The sequence below is a fragment of the Meleagris gallopavo genome, chromosome 1 (assembly GCF_000146605.3).
Source record: "Meleagris gallopavo isolate NT-WF06-2002-E0010 breed Aviagen turkey brand Nicholas breeding stock chromosome 1, Turkey_5.1, whole genome shotgun sequence".
NCBI lineage: Eukaryota > Metazoa > Chordata > Aves > Galliformes > Phasianidae > Meleagris > Meleagris gallopavo.
The window spans coordinates 168,717,791-168,734,914 of record NC_015011.2 but is presented as its reverse complement, the minus strand read 5'-3'; the positions used below and the strand labels follow the sequence as shown (position 1 = coordinate 168,734,914).

Below are 17,124 nucleotides of genomic sequence, written 5' to 3'. Positions count from 1 at the left end.
AAAAAAAAGCTGTCCTAACTTTCGAAACAGATTGCTATGTCACTTCTAAATAATCTCATTGCACTCTAGGCACTCTCTAGAAATTAATACTTTGCTTTAAATATATGCAGTTTAGTAGCCATACTGTCTTTTCAGACAGATTCCCATAAACAAAATATACTCAGTGCAGTGTTAGAAAGCCCATTAGATTTCATGGACAGAGCTTAGCTTTAGTGTATCTTGTTTCCAGTGTGTGTATGTTGGCATATTGACAAAGTGCAAAACTTCAGGAATATTTACCTGATTCCAGTAGGATTGACCAAACTGAGTTGATCTGTGTTCCCTCTTATCGTAGTACTGACTTTGATCTTAGTTAGGTCTTTTGTATCCTTGCAAACTGTGTTTTGAAATTCTTGCTTTGCAAGATTCCCTCCCTCTTTTGTACTCTGGAGCAGTAAGACGTGTGGTGTCTCATCCCAATCTGATTTATTCAGAGGAAGGGCCTTCCCCAATGGATCTCAAAGTAGTGTATGATCTGCTTCTTATTTTTCTCTTCTCTGAGCATCCTTCATTTTTCAACACTACACAGATAGCCTCACTATAGACCCAAGCAATAGGGTGCAAATTCCAAGATGCTTTATGCTATGGGCTCACCCCAGCTGCCTCTCCCAACTGGAGACTGGATTAGTGCAGCATTGTGTGCTCTTCTGATGCCAAGGGACCAACCGTGAACTTGTTTTGTTTGTAATGATGACTCCTCTGGTTTTCAGAAGCACTGGGAAAGTTATTATAGCTATTGCTGTTCAGCATTAGGAAAGTCAAGGCCGAAGCAATACTTTGCTATGTTTTGTACGTGTATATAGTGGTCTGTAGAAAAAAAAGATCACTTAAATTGTCAATGATGTTCTCTTAAATTTCAGCATAATTAAAATTACTTGGGTCAACATGTCTAAACTGACATTATTTTAGAGAAATCTTTTTAAAAAATGCATATTATGAGGACTGCTCTAAAAGTAATGCTTCCTATTTTATCATGCTGGTCCATGACATCAGAGACGGGTGTTGGTGGTACAGCAGCAGAGGTTGAACCTTCCCAGCAATATTCTGATATGTATTGTGGTGTGACAGATGGCAGCAGAGGGGCAGTCTGATGGAAGGGCATCTGATGTGAAAGTATGTATAACGCAAAGGTGTCATTGAGTTCCTCCATGCAGAAAAAATGGCACCCATTGACATTCATAGAAGCTTGCTGAACATTTATGGAGATCAAACAGTGGATGTGAGCACAGTGAGGCAGTGGGTGGTGCATTTTGGCAGTGGTGACAGAGACATGAAAGACAAGGCATCATCCAGATGGCCTTGCACAGCTGTCACACCACAAAATGAAGTGTCTCAACCAGCTCATCCACATGAATTGACTAATGGTGATGACTGTATTGAAAAATAACATTTTGTAGCTGAGAATTTGCTGTACCAAATACTGTTTTGTTCTCATTGTATCTGTTATAGTTTCCATGAAAGAAAAAAAAGAATAGGAGGCATTACTTTCAGAGCAAACTACATAAATTGTAGCCCAGAAACACTTAAATGGATGGCTGAGAGTGATGGACAACTGAGCTGTAGTCAGGAGGGGGAGAGTGGCACGCTTTCATTTTCTCCAGCACTGTGTTTCCGTAAGTGTATCTTCGCTTGGAGTCGCTGAGTTGGTCACAACTGAAACTGCAGAAACTTCTTGGCTTTGCTATTCCAGAAAGCCCCGGCTCCTTGCTCCTACTGACACCTTTCACTCTGAAATAGAGCAGCATCGTTGTTAGCACATTTAACATATACCAGCATTTGTTACGATGACTTAAGCAAAGACATGTTACAAGAAGCAGCTTTGTTTATTACCAGATGATGGAAACAGCATTGATGCAGATGGGATTGCTTAGTTGGGATAGCAGAGCAGAGGACTGAAAGAGCCCTTCTGTGTCCCCCTTTAGTCCCCTTCTGAGCGGAGATGCTGTGACCAAACATCTTTATTAAAGTGAGTGTGCTCATTGTATGTATTAATCTTGGTGCATAGAAGGAAATATCTGAGCGTTAGGCCTAAGTTCTGTTGTTCATTTGTGACTGTTCCTGGAGAGCAAAATTTCATTGTGGGGTGAAGTAGTGTGCAGTGTCTGGCTGCTGAACTGTGGATGCTGGGAGCGTCTCCATCATTTATAAGAGAAGATGGAGGGGAGGAGTAAGTAGTGAAAGGTCTCAAGCTGCATGATGAAAGCAGAAATCTGCTAGCGTAGATGTATCCAGAGCCCAGTACAATGAGTTTTTAAGACAAGTGGCCAATGCTTTTGAGGAAGGGCAAAAGAGCTAGGTGTCTCCTATCTCTGCCTGCTTGCAGCAGCAAATACAGACTGCTGGTTTTTACTTAAAGCATTCCTGTCCCGCAAAGAACTGGTTATCCAGTAGGCTGCCTTTTATGCAATGCCCTTTAGAAGAGGAGATTTAATGTCTTCTCAGATGAGCCGCTGCTTGAGGTGCTGTTTGCCTTACAGCACTTCCTTGCCCTGATTCTTAGAGTTCCAAGCTTAAAAGGGCTCTTTCAAATGATGAACAAAGTTAAGGCAGGGAGAAGTTTCATGCTATTGAACTTAGATGCTGAAGCTTTACCTGCAGGCACAACCAGCCAGGACACTTTCCATCATTGATTAAATGTGAAATCCCAAGTTAAACCTATGTTGGACTATAATGCCTAAAATCAGTTTCTCTCTCCCTCATGTTTATAAGTTCACGGGTGCTTTGGCTCTCTCCTTTTAGAAGGTCAGGAACCTTGGCTGTCTTACTCTTGAATTCCACATAAAACAGAACATCTGTTAAGACTTTGAGAGCCCAGGATTTTACTATTAACTGGCACTGTTAGATGTTCAATATAAGTACAGTATGATTAGCCCAGGGCCCTTCCTGACTAGGAAGTGGAGAAGTACCACCTTCCCTGATTTCGTGCTGTCTTGGATCTTTAGCTCACACGCCCATATGTTTTGTCAAGAGTGCGGTCTCTACAGTAGGAAGCTTGAAGGGTCCTCCCAGTCAGACCACTCCATGTTTGTTGGTAGGTGGATGGAGTTCATGAGGAGTCTTCATGATGAGTATTGCAGATGCATCGCATGTTTTTACATTGCATATGTTGGCAGATGGACAAATGCTTTGAAACAAATTCCATAGCTATGTGACAAGGTTAGTCACAGCCTCGGTGGACTTTTAAAAATGGTTTCGCAAAGAAATGCTTCAGTGAGTCACAATGTAATTGCTGAGTCTTAAGGAGCAGTGGGCTGGCAGAAGTGCAGTGTGCATGCTAACTTATGAGCCTTAAAATCACTTGGATCCTCTTATTCCTCACCAGGCTTTGCATCCTGTGAACCTGATTTTTCTTGCAGCCACACATCATAATGTTTTGTTGCTGTAACCCTAGCTTATTCAGAGAGATTAATGCTTTAACAAACAATACCTCATATCTCAAGGCTGACTGGAAGGCCTGAAGCAATATTGTGAGCTAAAATAAAGGAAGCTTCAGTGCTACACTCAGCCTCTACTGAAGCTAACTGATCAACCTTTGTGCCAGTAGAGTGCATTTGTTTGTTTTACTTTGAGTGCACTGGTGTACCTGGGCTCCCACAGAGTGCTCCGAGAGCCTGCAGAGTTGGGCATCTGTGGTGTGGCTTTGTACTGAAACAGAGCTTATATCCAGCAAAGGTTTTCTTTTGCTGTGAACTACTTCTGCAGTGGGAATGTAAATTAGAAAATATCTACTTGGATTCTAATTGGGATTGTTTGTTGGAAGGAATGGCTACTTTTTCCCTGTCAGCCTGCATTTAGGATCTCGGTGAAGTAGGAATTTGGCTGTGGCTTTTGAGATGCTTGTTCCAACTCAGAAATGATGTTCTCAGCCATTTTTCTGGCCTAGAAATTTACTTTGACTTGGGGGCTAGCTCTACCCTCAGAATTTTGGCTTACATGGATTGGCCTTTTTCACCAATGCTGAAAAGCTAGAAGTGAAGTGCAGCTGGGATTCTGCCCACTTGCAAAGAAATGAACTTCAGAGTACTGCTCTGTCTTTACTCCCAGACCTGTCTGTTGGGATCTCATAACTTGAAGAACTGGAAAGATTTCTCATTTCCCACTGTTAGCATGAACACCTGTTTTCACTTTGTTGACAATAGCAAGTCCAGGGCACGTGACAGCCATGTCAGTAGTTGGGCTCCCTGCCATCACCTTGGCCTGAAAGGCTCATGAGGGCTTGGGGAGATGCTCGTGTCCTGTACTGGGATGGGGTGAATGAGGACATTGCCTCTCCTGTGTTTGTCTGCATCTGCGTCCTAAACTCCAGCATTGAGGTGGATGGAAAGGGATGAGGAGCGCTCCAATTTTGGCCAGGCATTGCAGTGAATGTGTCAGGGCTGCTCCTACCAGGGCTGAGCCCTTCCTCATCCCGGCGCTGGCACCAGCTGCCCTGGCTGTGAGCTGCACCTGCTTTCCAAGTCTATTTCAGGGTCATCCTTCTGATAATCCAGCAACCTCAACCAGCTCACTACAAGGCAAAGGAAGCAGAACAAAGAGGGCAGGAGCACAGAGCAGGACACTGGAGGTGCACGGGAAGAGGTAGCGCTATTGAGTTAGATCAGTTTACATGTGAAGGATGTCTACAAGCTCTATCTTGTCCAGTATTCAGTGTTATGTTTAGAGGTATGTATGTACTGCTCCAGCTTCACCTAAGTAAGAGGTGCTTAGCTAGAAAGGTGCCACTTTTAGGAATGTGTGCACACCAAAGGGTTGCTGTTAGCATACATGAATGCTTTTCAGCTGTAATGCTGCAGCAATGCTTGTTTAGCTTGCAGCCAGATGACCTTGTGTGTTCTCAGCCAACTGCTCTGTTCCCCGAGGATTTGTATGCTAGCAGGCATGGCTGAGTTCCATTTTTTTTTCCTAGCCAAGCATTTTTTCCTTATGAAGCCGAGTAGGCTCCTTAAAGCCATTCCAAAGCAAAGGCTAGGCACACTCCATCCTGCTTGTGCCACCCAGAGGAAGAAGCATTGCATGCATTTCATTTGGGGAGGCCACGGTGTTGGCTGTATGACTGAGAGCAGCCCCTGCAAAGCGCTCTGTGTTTTGGCTGTGCAAGCAGGCCTGCCTGCATGCTCCCACCCATGTGTATCTGTGTGCTTAAGCACTGCCCTCTTGGTCACTGGAGCTTTTCTCAAAGCACGACCTTCCCACCTTGCTGGCACGTTTCAGCTGGTTGCAATTGTTTGCTGAGACAATACCAGGCTGCCTGGCGCAGAGACGGTGACCAGCCCAGCATGGCCGGGCTGGCCTTGACCTCCTGCCAAGGTAGGCCTGGGCCTTCCTCAGCCTCGCCCTGCTGCCAGCTCGGGTGGGCCCAGGGTAGGTTTGGGCTGGCTGTAAGCAGAGAGGTGGAACAAGTTGCAGGCACTGCCAGCGCTGAGAAATAAGCGCTAGTGCTGGTACAGTGCGGTGCTTAGCACAGCACTCACTCCCTGCTTGGGCAGCTGTCAGGAATTAGGTGGAGGAAGGTGGCCAGTATATTATAGTGCTTAAAGGCAGGAAGAGAAATGAGGCCCTCACATCCATCTATTGTAAAGTTGCCTCTTTAGCATCCTGAGCCCATGGGTGTTAAATGGACCGAGCTTAGCTGACTCACGTAAAACAAGGGTAGCAAGCAGCTACCCGGCTCGGGTGCCCTTGGGGACACGCAGGAATGACCACAAATCCTCCTCAGCCATGTGTTCCTCCCCCCCTCACCAAGGGCTGGTTTCCTGCAGCCTCTGCCTCCGTGGCACATGCCTGCCCAGCCTGGCATGGAGCTGATGGTCAGAGTGCTAACTGATCCTACAGGCGATGGATATGGAAGGGGCTGAGGGCTATTTGTTCCTCTGAGGAGGGCAGGGTGTGGGAGCTGATTGACCCCTCCCACAGCAGGGGTTGGACCAGGTCACATCCAGAGGTCCCTTTCCACTGCAGTCATCTTCTGCAAGGAGCATTGGCAGGGCCTAGGCACACCACAGCTGCTTTCATTAGGCCTGATTCAGCACAAGGACCTTGAGTCCTCCTCTGACCTCTAACGTAAAGCAGATGGAGTATAAAATACAGACCCAAAGAGTGTCCACTTCTGCTTGCTGCCTGTCCACGTGAAGCGTTTCAGTTCTTCTGAGGCCAGCACCATCCCGCTGTCTGCTTGGTAGTCCTTGAAGAAAATAGAAACCTATTAGTTGTTAGCTGTAAGAAACTGCCAGGCTTGATTCCTGTTTAATAGGTTTTCATGTTTCTTTTCCAAACTGTCCTCATTGTAGGATGCAGTGAACACATACACATGCTATTAATGCAAGTATAGAGTACTCTCACCTATAAACAAGGTGAGAGTCTGTCCAGCCACCAGATCAGCCATGAGAGCCTTTTCCACCTCCCATCACAAAACCTGTATATCTTGTCTGTATTACTAAAACTGCCCACTCACTTGAGCAGCACAGTGCACATGTCCTGTCAATAGACATGCCCCCAGCTTGTCAGCTTCATACCAGAATTTGTTCCTTCTGGTGATCTGTGGAGGAAGCATGACCCCCAAGTCTCACTTCTGCAGTAATATTCAAACGAAAACACAAATCCAAAGGATTTTAAGCAGTAGTCCCATTACAGTGGGATCCAGGCAGGGCTGCTGCCAATAGCCAGATCAGCTCAGGCAGAGAGTGCTTGCTGCAAACAGAGCTGATTCTGCACCTCCTGTCAGTAAAGCTTGCAAAGCAGTACAACTCCTTGATTGTCTTTGTATGTATATGCAAATAAAAAGAAATCAGTTGCTTATAGTTTTGGCAAATGTCACTTACATTAAATACAAGTGTTTCCTTGATGGGAAGCTCTTCAAATGTCTTTATGTGCTGGGGTGGCTTTATTTTGAAAGTATTTATGTATCTGTTGAACAAAAAAAGAACAGCTTTGAGTGAGAGTGTGAAGTACCCAAGCAGAACTGCTGTTTTTCTTTTCAATGTTTTTCTCTATCTGATTAGCAGCCACCATGGTGGTTTGCAAAAGGAGACCTCAGGGCTGCCCAGATGGCAAAGCTGATGGAAGCTCAGGCTGTGTTCAGGGATTTTTCCCACTCAGAGCTTAGCTGTGCTGCGCAGCAAGCTGCAACACCCAACAGACCACCCAAAGCACACTCTTAATCCTGCGTATCTCACCTCACTCTTTCTGTGCTTCGGCAGCTTGGGCTTGGAACAGGAAACTTCTCATTGCACAAAGGATCAGATGCAGGGGGAAGCCCACTTTCAGTTGTGAAGATAGTGTTGAGGGGGATGTAGTCCTTGCCTTCCTAAAAGGGGGCAGGAAAGGGCAGGGTTACCCCTGTGGACACAGGCCGGGTAGCATCCCATGGGCTCCCACGTACCTGTTGCACACTGGCCTGCAGCAGGTCACCCAGTCGCTTCACCAGCTCCGAGAACCGTGGCCGCTCATTGGGGTTGCTCCGCCAGCAGTCCAGCATGATTTGGTAGCTGTGAGAGCAAAAGGAGCATATGGAGGGTTAGGGCTTCATTTGATGCAAGGCAGTGCAGGCTCCAATGGCTTTACATCGATAGAGTTAACTCCCGAGCCTGTGCAATTTTATGAAGGCACTGTCCATCACTTACCAGGGCCTATTACTAAAGAAGTGAGCTTTCCAAAAAAAGAGGTGTTGGATTTCTTCCCACAGGACACCAGGAAGACGCCATCAACTGAGTAATTTAGCCCAGTAGTCATACTTTCTTTTTTTCTATCCCTAATTAAGCATTAAACCTTTGAATAAAACACTTATTAACTGGCAATGTTTAAGTTAAGGCATCCTTAGATGACTTATATGAATGTGTCACTTCCTTGTGTTGGCTGAGCCAAGCTTTCCTTCCTGCAATAAAATATGTGGAAGAGCACTGTCACTGGGATAATAAAATTAGCCAATGGTTAATGCTTCCAGATAGATGTGGCTGGCTTGCATCCTTTTGCTGCTCCCAGAACTATTTTTTGGCAAGTGTTGCTATTTTGAGTCATGATGCAACACCCAAAAAGGCACTAAGGACATGCCTGGAGGGCAAAATACCCTGGATACTTATGCTCCCAATGAGGTGCGTGTTTAATGTGCTGCAGTTCACTCTCACAGGAGCAGATGAGGGCAGGGCACTCCCTGCTGGGGGTCTGCAGACCTGGGGCCTCAGTTGATCCCTAGCTTCCAAGAATGCGGTGTAGCAGCAGCTGGCAGCAGGAGCTGATGGAGTCTGAGCATGACTGGGAGACTACAGTCCCCGTCACCTTCCTCTGCCACCAGACAGTGGCTCCAGGAAAGGGTGGGCCCTCACCAGTGGCGTGTTTGCAAGGAAGCCTCTACTGCTGCTTCCGAAGTTCAGAAAATGTTCCTAATGTCACATTCCTCCAGTACTTATCTGTGCGCACGTCAGTAAATGCTAAACCTGGATGGGAATGGGTGACCTTCCTTCTTCTGCCCAGGCAAGCTGAGGCTGCGTGCTGTACTGACTGCACGGGAGGATGGACACCAGGGCACTGACCCTGCCTTTGCACAGTCACTGTGGACCCCTGGCCTTGGGCCCACATCCCACCATGAGTGGCCCTCCCAGCGTCATTGTGCTGTTCATCCACTCTGCCCCATGGGAAGGCCAAGAAGATGGCCAGGGCAACAAGAAGATATGAGACCATTACTTTTCTGTGTTTCTGTGGGGTGCTTTTTTGCAGAAGTTTATACATTATTAATGTTGCAAGACAGCCCCAGAGGGTGGAGGGATGCAGGGCAAGTAGAGAAAGGCATCTTACATCTCCTCGGTGGCTTGCTCTGGGGCACGCATCCTTGTGCCTTCCTTTAGTTTGCTGCAGAAGTCCTCATCTATTTGGACTCCGGGGTACGGAGAGGCACCTGGGGCAACAGTGGGAGAAGAGGATCATCCATGATTGCATTCATTTATCCATATCCTTATGCTTCCACCCATCCATCCATCCATCCATCCATATCCATCCAACCATCCATCCATCTCTGAGGTAGGAGGGGAGTTGCCTCTGCACACAAGGACTCAGCTGTCCAGCCATATGACATGCAAGTAGTAGTCCCCATCCCTGCAAGGGCACCCAAGCACTTGAGTGTGCAGCATCTGCCTGCAGGGCTCAGGGCGTGGAGAACAGTGATGAAGAAGCACTGATGATGATGCTCAAGCCCTGCTACTTGCAAGGTAGCAGGGTCCAACCCAAGGCTATTGGTGGTGTTCACCTGACCTGAATGCAAGAAGATAAACATGAATTTGACTTGAGAAGAATCCGTTAGGAAAAGATAAGTCTGTTCTCTCTGTGGTTTGGATCACTCCAAATTCTAGTTAGTTAATAAGACCCAAATGCTCGAAACTACCTTGAAAGTACGAAATTGTGGCTTAAAATCAGATGACAGCACGTTTGCATTGCTTTTCCAATTTCTGTGGTTTTAAGGTACAGCCTGCTGTATTTTATTTTTCTCTTTCCTGGAGAAAAGACAGCATCAGGAAAAGGAGAAATAAAAGAAAAAAAGCCCTCTCTGAGAGCCAGTCACGGGGTTCCAGGAGCTGGGGCTTTTAGGAAAAAGCAACAGGTATTGTGCAGCTGACTGTAAAATGACAAACTAGTTGGCAGGCAAACCAGCAAGTGTATTTAAAGTAATAAATGATTGTTTGTCCTGCTAATTGTATCGTATTATTTCTCTGCTGTTCTCCTCATTTGTCAGTCTCTGTTTTAAACCCAGTTAAGATTCTTCTGTTGTGAAGGTCATTGTTATTCCCTTGCAGCGTGTGTTTTGTATCCTCTGTTTTCAAATGGGGAAAAAAAAAGAAGAAAGAATGAAGAAGAAAGCTTCGAAGGGTGTTAGTGTTAGACTGCATGCTTCTGTTCATCCTGCAGCATCTGTGTGGATGTGTGCACCTGGGGAGGCTGCTGTGCTAGCAGTGGGTTCCCTTCAGGTATTTATGGGCATTGAGGAGATTCCACAGAGCCTTCTATTCTCCAGGCTGAGCAGTCCCAGCTCTTTCAGTATGTCCTCACAAGAGAGGTGCTCCAGGCTCTTCAGCATCATGAAGACACTATGTTTGATCCTCTCCACCATGTGCAGGTCTCATATGTTTAGAGAAATTGAGGGAAACCTGGGTTTTGGACATGGCAGAAAGAGAAGTACTCTGATAGCCGTGCTAACCTTTATGGCTTTCAGCCTGGCAAGTCAGCTCTTGGAATCATAGGATCATTAAGGTTGGAGAAGACCAATAAGATCATCTACTCCAACCACCAATCTGTCCCTACCATGCCCACTAACCATGTCCTTCAATGCCACACTCAGACCTCCAGAGATGGTGGAACACCACCTCCCAGGGCAGCCTATTCCAATGCCTCACCACTCTGAGAAGAAATTTTTCCTAATATCCAGTCTGAACCTTCCCCAGTGCAACTTAAGGCCATTACTTGTTTGCTTGCTTGCTGATGCCTTTACAGACATAAAAAATTCCATTTCTCACAGGCACGATATGCACAATTCTCTCAGCCTGCTCCCCACCTTTGTCTGATTTAGGTTTTTCCTTATTAAAGACCCATGGCTGAGGTGACACACAGGTCTGGCTCTGGCAGCCTCTTCTTGGCCCCTTCCCAATCCCAGGAGCAGGTTTAACTTACCCAAGGAAAATATCTCCCACAGCAACACCCCGTAGGACCACACATCGCTTTTGGTGTTGTAGATTTTATCAAATATGGATTCTGGAGCCATCCACTTGAGAGGAAGTCGAGCCTGGAATGAAGTAGACAGACCTGACTATTATTTTCAGAGACTCAAAGAATTTAATCATAGATGAATAAACTATATATTTAAACTATTATTGTCATGTAAATAACTGCTATTCGAACAGGAACCTGTGGGATTTCCTTACAGGCATCCTAAAGACAGAGGAGAGAACCCCGTGGCCAAAGACAAATCACTTGGTGTTGGTGTTGAAGATGATCTTGGGAAAGTTTTCAGATATTGCACCAACAGCCCATGGAGCCCCTCAGCACAGCCCATTAGTGCCTCCTGAGTGGTCCTCAAGCCATGTGAATAAAGTTTCACAGCTAATATATAGCGCTGTCAGATTTGAAAGCTACTTCCAAATGAGGGTACAGCTGGTAGGTAGGTGAGACATCCAGGAGGAGAGCCTTGTTTTGGGGGGACTGGTTTCCTTGAAGGAGAGTTACTGGGCACGGGTGTCACACTGAAGAGCTAGCCAGGAAACAAATGTCAGAAGTACTATCAAACAAGAGCTATGAGCTAGTTGCAGTGTCGGAACATTCTGCTTGAGGATAGACCTGCTTTCTGATACATGACACATCACATTCGCATAAAAAACGTGATAGCTTCCAAGCTCTTTTAAGTTCAGGAAATGCGAACGTCTTCAGAATGTTCTGGTGGACAATTTGAAATGATATTATAAGCATTTGGATAAAGAAACAGCATCTTGACTTACATCTCCTTTTCTCACATAATCAGGATTCTTATAAATATCTCTTGCGAGGCCAAAATCACAGATCTTCACTACATTGTTCTCAGATAAAAGGACGTTTCTGGCTGCCAGGTCACGATGAATGCACTACAATAAAACAGTTTCACAATCAAGCTGCATTTCCTTAATCCTGCCCACAAATTTCCTGACTGTCTCCCATATCCTTTTAAAAATAATGTTATTTGAGAGATCAAGTTAATATTTTTTTTAGGGAAGTCAACTATAGTTACATGAAATTGATGCAAACAGTGACACAGTGACGGTTTTTTTTTTTGTTTGTTTGTTTTTTTTTTTTTTTTTTGGAAAAAGAAATTTCTCAAGTCCCGAAAGTCATGTATTTTTAAGCCTTTTGATGTTTCCAAGGAAAACGAAGATTTGTCTGAGGCTCCTACATGATGTGTGTTGAAATTGAGGAAAAAAAAAAAATCACACCTGAAAGATCATCTCTGAATGAATGAGCTTGACCCACTGCCTTCTGCCATGATCCTGTGTTTATGGGCTATGGAGACTTGGATAAACACATTGTTACATTTATAATGCTGAGAGGAAAATGGCTCTTCCTTTGGGACCTCTCCCAAGGAAGGTGTCTCTGAAACATAGACAATGATTTCACCTCTATATCCCATCCTTCCGCAGGGAAAAGTCCCTGGGGCAAAGCTCACCTTTCTGGAGGAGAGGAACTCCATGCCCCTGGCCACTTGGAAGCTGTATGAAATCAGGTCCTCCATAGTGAGGGGCAACTTGTAGAGCTCAGCGGCATCTGCACAGGTAGAAAACAGTTTGTTGCAAAGATCACTCATGAGGCAGTTATTTTCCCCCTCTCTTACTGATAAAATTGCTCTCATAAATTCAGTCTTCATAGAGTCATATTTGAAGGTCAGCCCACTGTCACTGGAAACAAAAATAGTGCTTGCTTTATACCCCACACTCTGGACACTGCTGTGTTTTCCCCAAAGATAAGGAGCAGTCAGAAGAAACAATCACACATTTTCCTGTCAGATTTAGTAACCCTGGAAATAATCTTTTTTTAAATCTTGTACCCTCTGGACATGACCCTGTGAGTGTCTCCCACGGATGTTTATTAGGGTGATAAATGAGGAAAAAAATTTCAGGGATGCACAGTATGTTGTAAAAATATCACAGACCATGTAGGGACAGGAAGGAATTAATACCTACCCTCCTCGTCCTCCTCCGCATTGCTCAGACTTTTATCTTCCTGAAACCCAGAGCTTGCAAAGCTCTCGCTGCTGGTAACACTGGCCAGCCTTTGTTTCTTGTCTTCCACTGGCTCGATACCCTTTTTGTCTTTCATCAGCTCTTCTTGCAGAGAGGGGTCCTTCAAACAGGCAGAGAAGAGATACAACATCAGAGGAGTAGGAGAGAAGCCAGTCGCTTCTTGTTTGTACCAGGAGAAGATGCTCGCCCATGGCACATGTGGTCTCATCTCCCCTTGGGGTAGGGACCCAACGCCATGTGGTGGGGCTTTGCATAACTCTTGGGTGGACGCTTGCCCCAGACTGCGGCTCCTCTCAGCCTAAGGACATCTGAAAGGTCCTTTATTTTCCTCTTGGAGACAAGGAGCACGGTGGTTGAGTTGAGAAGAAATGGACACAGTGCAGATGTCCCAGCCCTACCAAACTAGTGTTGGCTTTTGCTCTCAGGCTGCAGAAGCACTTGCCTCTGAACAGCATTTGGCACAGGGCTGTAAGCCCAGGTTTCCAACAAGAAGCAAAAGTACTTGAAATACAGTTGCTGAAGGAAGTGACTGGCTGTTGTCGGTTTCTTTCACCTAATGCTTTCGTGCAACAGTCAGTGGCAGTTTAATGAGACACATAAAACACTGCTTGGAAAATGCTTTCTTTGTGATCTGGAGAGCACTCTAGCTGGATGGCCAGGCTCCTCCATGGCCATCTCTCTCCCCTGCCATGCTCCATCCCCCTTTGGAACAGAGAGGGCTGAGAGGGCTACTCCTCAGCATGCTCTACCGCTGCATTCACAGGACCTTTGTCAAAAGTAATGAGATGCCTCTGAGCTCTTGGCAAGGCTGAAAAAGGATTTTGAGCACTGCAGCTCTGGAGTCAGGTTCCTAAATGCCACCTCAGATCTTTTAATCCTCTGGGGGATTTGGCTGGATGTACAGTCAGGGGCATAGTTGGCACATTTAGGCTCAGGTTTGTAATAAGAAACAGGCAGCAGATTTGATTCAGAGGGCTGTGAGATGTGAGAACAAGACTTTAATCTCTTTTCCTCTGGGTAGTCCTGTTCCTCATACAATAAGAAGATTATTGTCAAATCTCTGAACGTTAGGATGTTGTGGAACATTGGCTCTAAATGGCATTATTTTGTTTGTGTTCCCAGCAGCGCTGAAATCAGTGGGCAAAACCACTTCCTTCAGCTTCACTGACACGAGCCTCCGAAGTGACCCCACGCTCAGCAGGAATGGGTTTGTCAGCAGAGGGGCGAGAGCATGTGAGGACATTTTGGATAGGATTCACTTCCTCCCACTGGAGATGGCTCTATCCACATTAATCACAGCAGGCTCCTTGCATAGGCAAGCGGGAAAAATGAGCCCTTTCTTAGTGCATTACATCCTGCATCAAAATTTAAAGCAGGTCAGGTGAACTGCACCCAAAAGCAGTTTCTCCTTTGGTATCAGAGAGGCTAAGGAGGCCAGTGCAGAGGGTGACATCTGCATCCTTGTCATGCTAGGTGTGATGAACCCTACCTGAGGCATCTGCCTCCTCACCTTGGTGGGGCTGAAAAAATTCCTCTTGCTTTTCAGATAGTTCGACAAATTCCCGTACTTGCAGTATTCAACAATCACCATCAGAGGCCCTGGGAAAAAGGAAGTGCATTTTAAGCATCGTAAAGTAGTACGTGAGAGTTCTAGTTCTGAGAAGATGAATAATCTTTCATACCCGTAGAAACGTGTCCTAAAGAAGTAGAAAGCTGTTTGGAGGACACTGGACATGCGAGCAAAAACAGCACAGTTTCTGAAAGGTAGGGATGGGCCTAATTTTGAGTGCTGTGTCATGACCCTGGGTCCTGAGGGACCCTCTGTTTCCTCTTCGGTCAGTCTGAGTTCAGTTTGGAGTCCGGCAGCCCACACATCGTCACTGAACTAAAATAGGTGACATATCTAAAACAAATGACCACTCTCACTGGCTCTTTGATTTTCCTAGTGGAATATCGTGAAGGACTTTACAATTGTTCCCTTGTGACTCATCACTAGGAGCAAACAGCTGATATCCCTTGCTCCCAGTCTGTCCAGATCATGTTTAACCTGAGACTTAGCACTGGAGTGGGTGAGATAAAAGACAACAAGTGGCTACTTATTCAGCGTGGTCCTATATTTGCTCTTCTCCTGTTAACACCCGAAGAGAGTTTAAGTAGGGAAAAGGATAATCACTTCATCAAATAACGAGATCTCTTTCTCTCTTCCTCTTTTCTCACCGAGCACAAGATGAGCTCCAATATTTCAAGTTAATAATTGGACCTCTGGATGGAAAGCAACACTGCCAACTGGCTGCTATGGGAAATCATTCAAACCATTTTCAGTGCAGTGCATATTTTTTACCTCCGTTTTTTGTGCAGGCTCCCAGCAAATTCACAATATTCAGATGATGGCCAATGTGGATCAGGATTTTGAGCTCAGTCATCAGTGCTTTGTACTCACTTGCTGTGGCCCCTTCTGTAAATGCAAAACAAGGTCAATGTGACAGGGCAAAGAATTGGTCCTGGTGAGCTTTACCACTTACTGTCATGTTCCACTGAAATAACTTTCATTAACAAATGCATTTCACATGCTGATATTAGTTTCTGTTCCTCCCTGCCAAGCATCCTCTTACTTGCAACAAAACCCATAAAAAAGTCAGGCAGTCAACTTCCTCCCAGTAGACTCTGATATATTTAGAAATGAAAGAATTTTTCACATGTTTTGTAGTTGCAGCCAAAAAAAATGAATGCAAAAATAAAAAGAGGCTACAAGAGTAAAATTAACTCCATCTAGAGTAGTTTTTAGCTGACCTGACTTCAGCCAACGAACAGTTATATATTAGTCTGAATTAGTTAACTTCCCAAGGAGCCAGTGGTAAAAGCAAGGCATTTCCAGAGGCTGATCAGTGCTGTCACCTGTTCAGAGAAGGGATGAACCACTTTTTGGAGAAGCTCCTCTGAATCTGTTGATCACACAAGAAGCCTGGAGTATTAACATAGACTGGACACGTACATTTTAAATGGTTGAACGTAGTGGACTACATCTTTCTCTTTCTGGATATGATCAATATTAATAGTAACAGCAGTGATGTAAGAAATCTCACAACTAAATATAAAAGTCTCTACTTAGTGTTGAGCAAAATTTTTCATTCTATCCTAGCAGTATTCTTCTGCAGAATTTTGTTTTGGCAAGAAAACAAGGAAAAAGAAACAGAGTTGTTTTTCATAGACCCAAGAGGACTAAAAAACTTGAGTGATGCCAAGAGTGAGAACTATCTGGTGAAAAGAACCCAGAGTCAGGTCTTAAGGGGCTTGGTTTCAACATCATTTTGGAAGCAGATTTTCGTAGTTACCCCCCCACAAAACTCATCATCTAATCAGTAACTCACTATTCAGCTATCCCACCTTGTGGGAGTTCTGCATGTACAAAGCTCATGAATGCCTCCGTAGTTCCTGGATAATCAGGTGAGGACACAGGGCATGAGACAGATCTTCCCTATCTTCAGTTAGGGAAAAGTGCCCAAAAGTGAAGAGGCCTGAGGAGGACGCAGTCACCATGGGCTCTATTCACAGGCAACAGAACTAAATAAGTGCCCAGAACACCAAACTGGGGGATCTGCCTGAGGATAGGATGAATTGTTCTCATCACTGACAACAAAGGGAGTTTGAGCTATAAACTCAGAAACAAGAATCTACTCTGCACGCGCATATGTGAATCCCACCATGAAGGATTCTTGCAGCTGCCATCTGCTCCCACCTGTTCTAGGAGTACCCCTGCTATTTTGGTGGTGCTGGCTGGCACAAAAAGCCTGTAGATGTGCATAAAGAAATGCTGAATGTGGCAAACCACTGCTGGATATTCAATGAACTTCTCTATCTGTGTGTTGGCAAAACACCTGTTACCCAGGGCCAGGCAGTGACCCAGATGGCAGGCCTCCACTGAAACCAGTGACATGGACACTACTGGTCCTCTACTGCAGAAGTTATGCAGGACCAAAGTTTTTAGTTTCCTCCCATTTCCCAGAGATGCTTACTGGAAGATAGTTGCTCCTTGGTATTGCCAACAAGGCTTTTCTGTGCTTTTGGAACAAGAGAGAGGAGGGAGGTTTGCAACCTTGTCAACTAAAAATTTCCCCCTTGGGGACAATCCTGGAGTTAGGAGTAGCAGGTGCCACTTGCACAGGCTCCCCAGTGCCCTCTTTAAATTGATTAGAGTCTTTATCCTTCCTGCTCCAATGATAAAAATGGCATAGAATGACTGGGAGATGATCTCACCTTGGGATGAGCACTGGTGTATAGAAATCTCATCACCCAGCCTGGGTATCAGCATCCTATCACCATGTAATGAGAATGCAGGTGGTTC

The 17,124-nt window shown here is 45.4% G+C and overlaps 1 protein-coding gene across 1 annotated transcript in view; it reads right to left on the bottom strand.

Moving 5' to 3' along the window:
- Positions 1–217: 217 nt before the first annotated feature.
- The window catches only part of LOC100541803 (vascular endothelial growth factor receptor 1), a 33,278-nt gene continuing 16,371 nt past the window's right edge, over positions 218–17,124 (bottom strand). Inside the window, exons 7-18 of the mRNA XM_010728980.2 lie at positions 15,124–15,237; positions 14,293–14,381; positions 12,723–12,882; positions 12,209–12,306; positions 11,511–11,633; positions 10,690–10,801; positions 8,827–8,926; positions 7,418–7,523; positions 7,212–7,342; positions 6,858–6,942; positions 6,129–6,220; positions 218–1,767 (exon numbers count right to left, since the gene is read on the bottom strand). Coding sequence (XP_010727282.1) covers positions 1,563–1,767; positions 6,129–6,220; positions 6,858–6,942; positions 7,212–7,342; positions 7,418–7,523; positions 8,827–8,926; positions 10,690–10,801; positions 11,511–11,633; positions 12,209–12,306; positions 12,723–12,882; positions 14,293–14,381; positions 15,124–15,237 — 1,415 coding nt within the window. The 3' untranslated portion in view covers positions 218–1,562. The remainder of the gene's footprint in view (positions 1,768–6,128; positions 6,221–6,857; positions 6,943–7,211; positions 7,343–7,417; positions 7,524–8,826; positions 8,927–10,689; positions 10,802–11,510; positions 11,634–12,208; positions 12,307–12,722; positions 12,883–14,292; positions 14,382–15,123; positions 15,238–17,124) is intronic.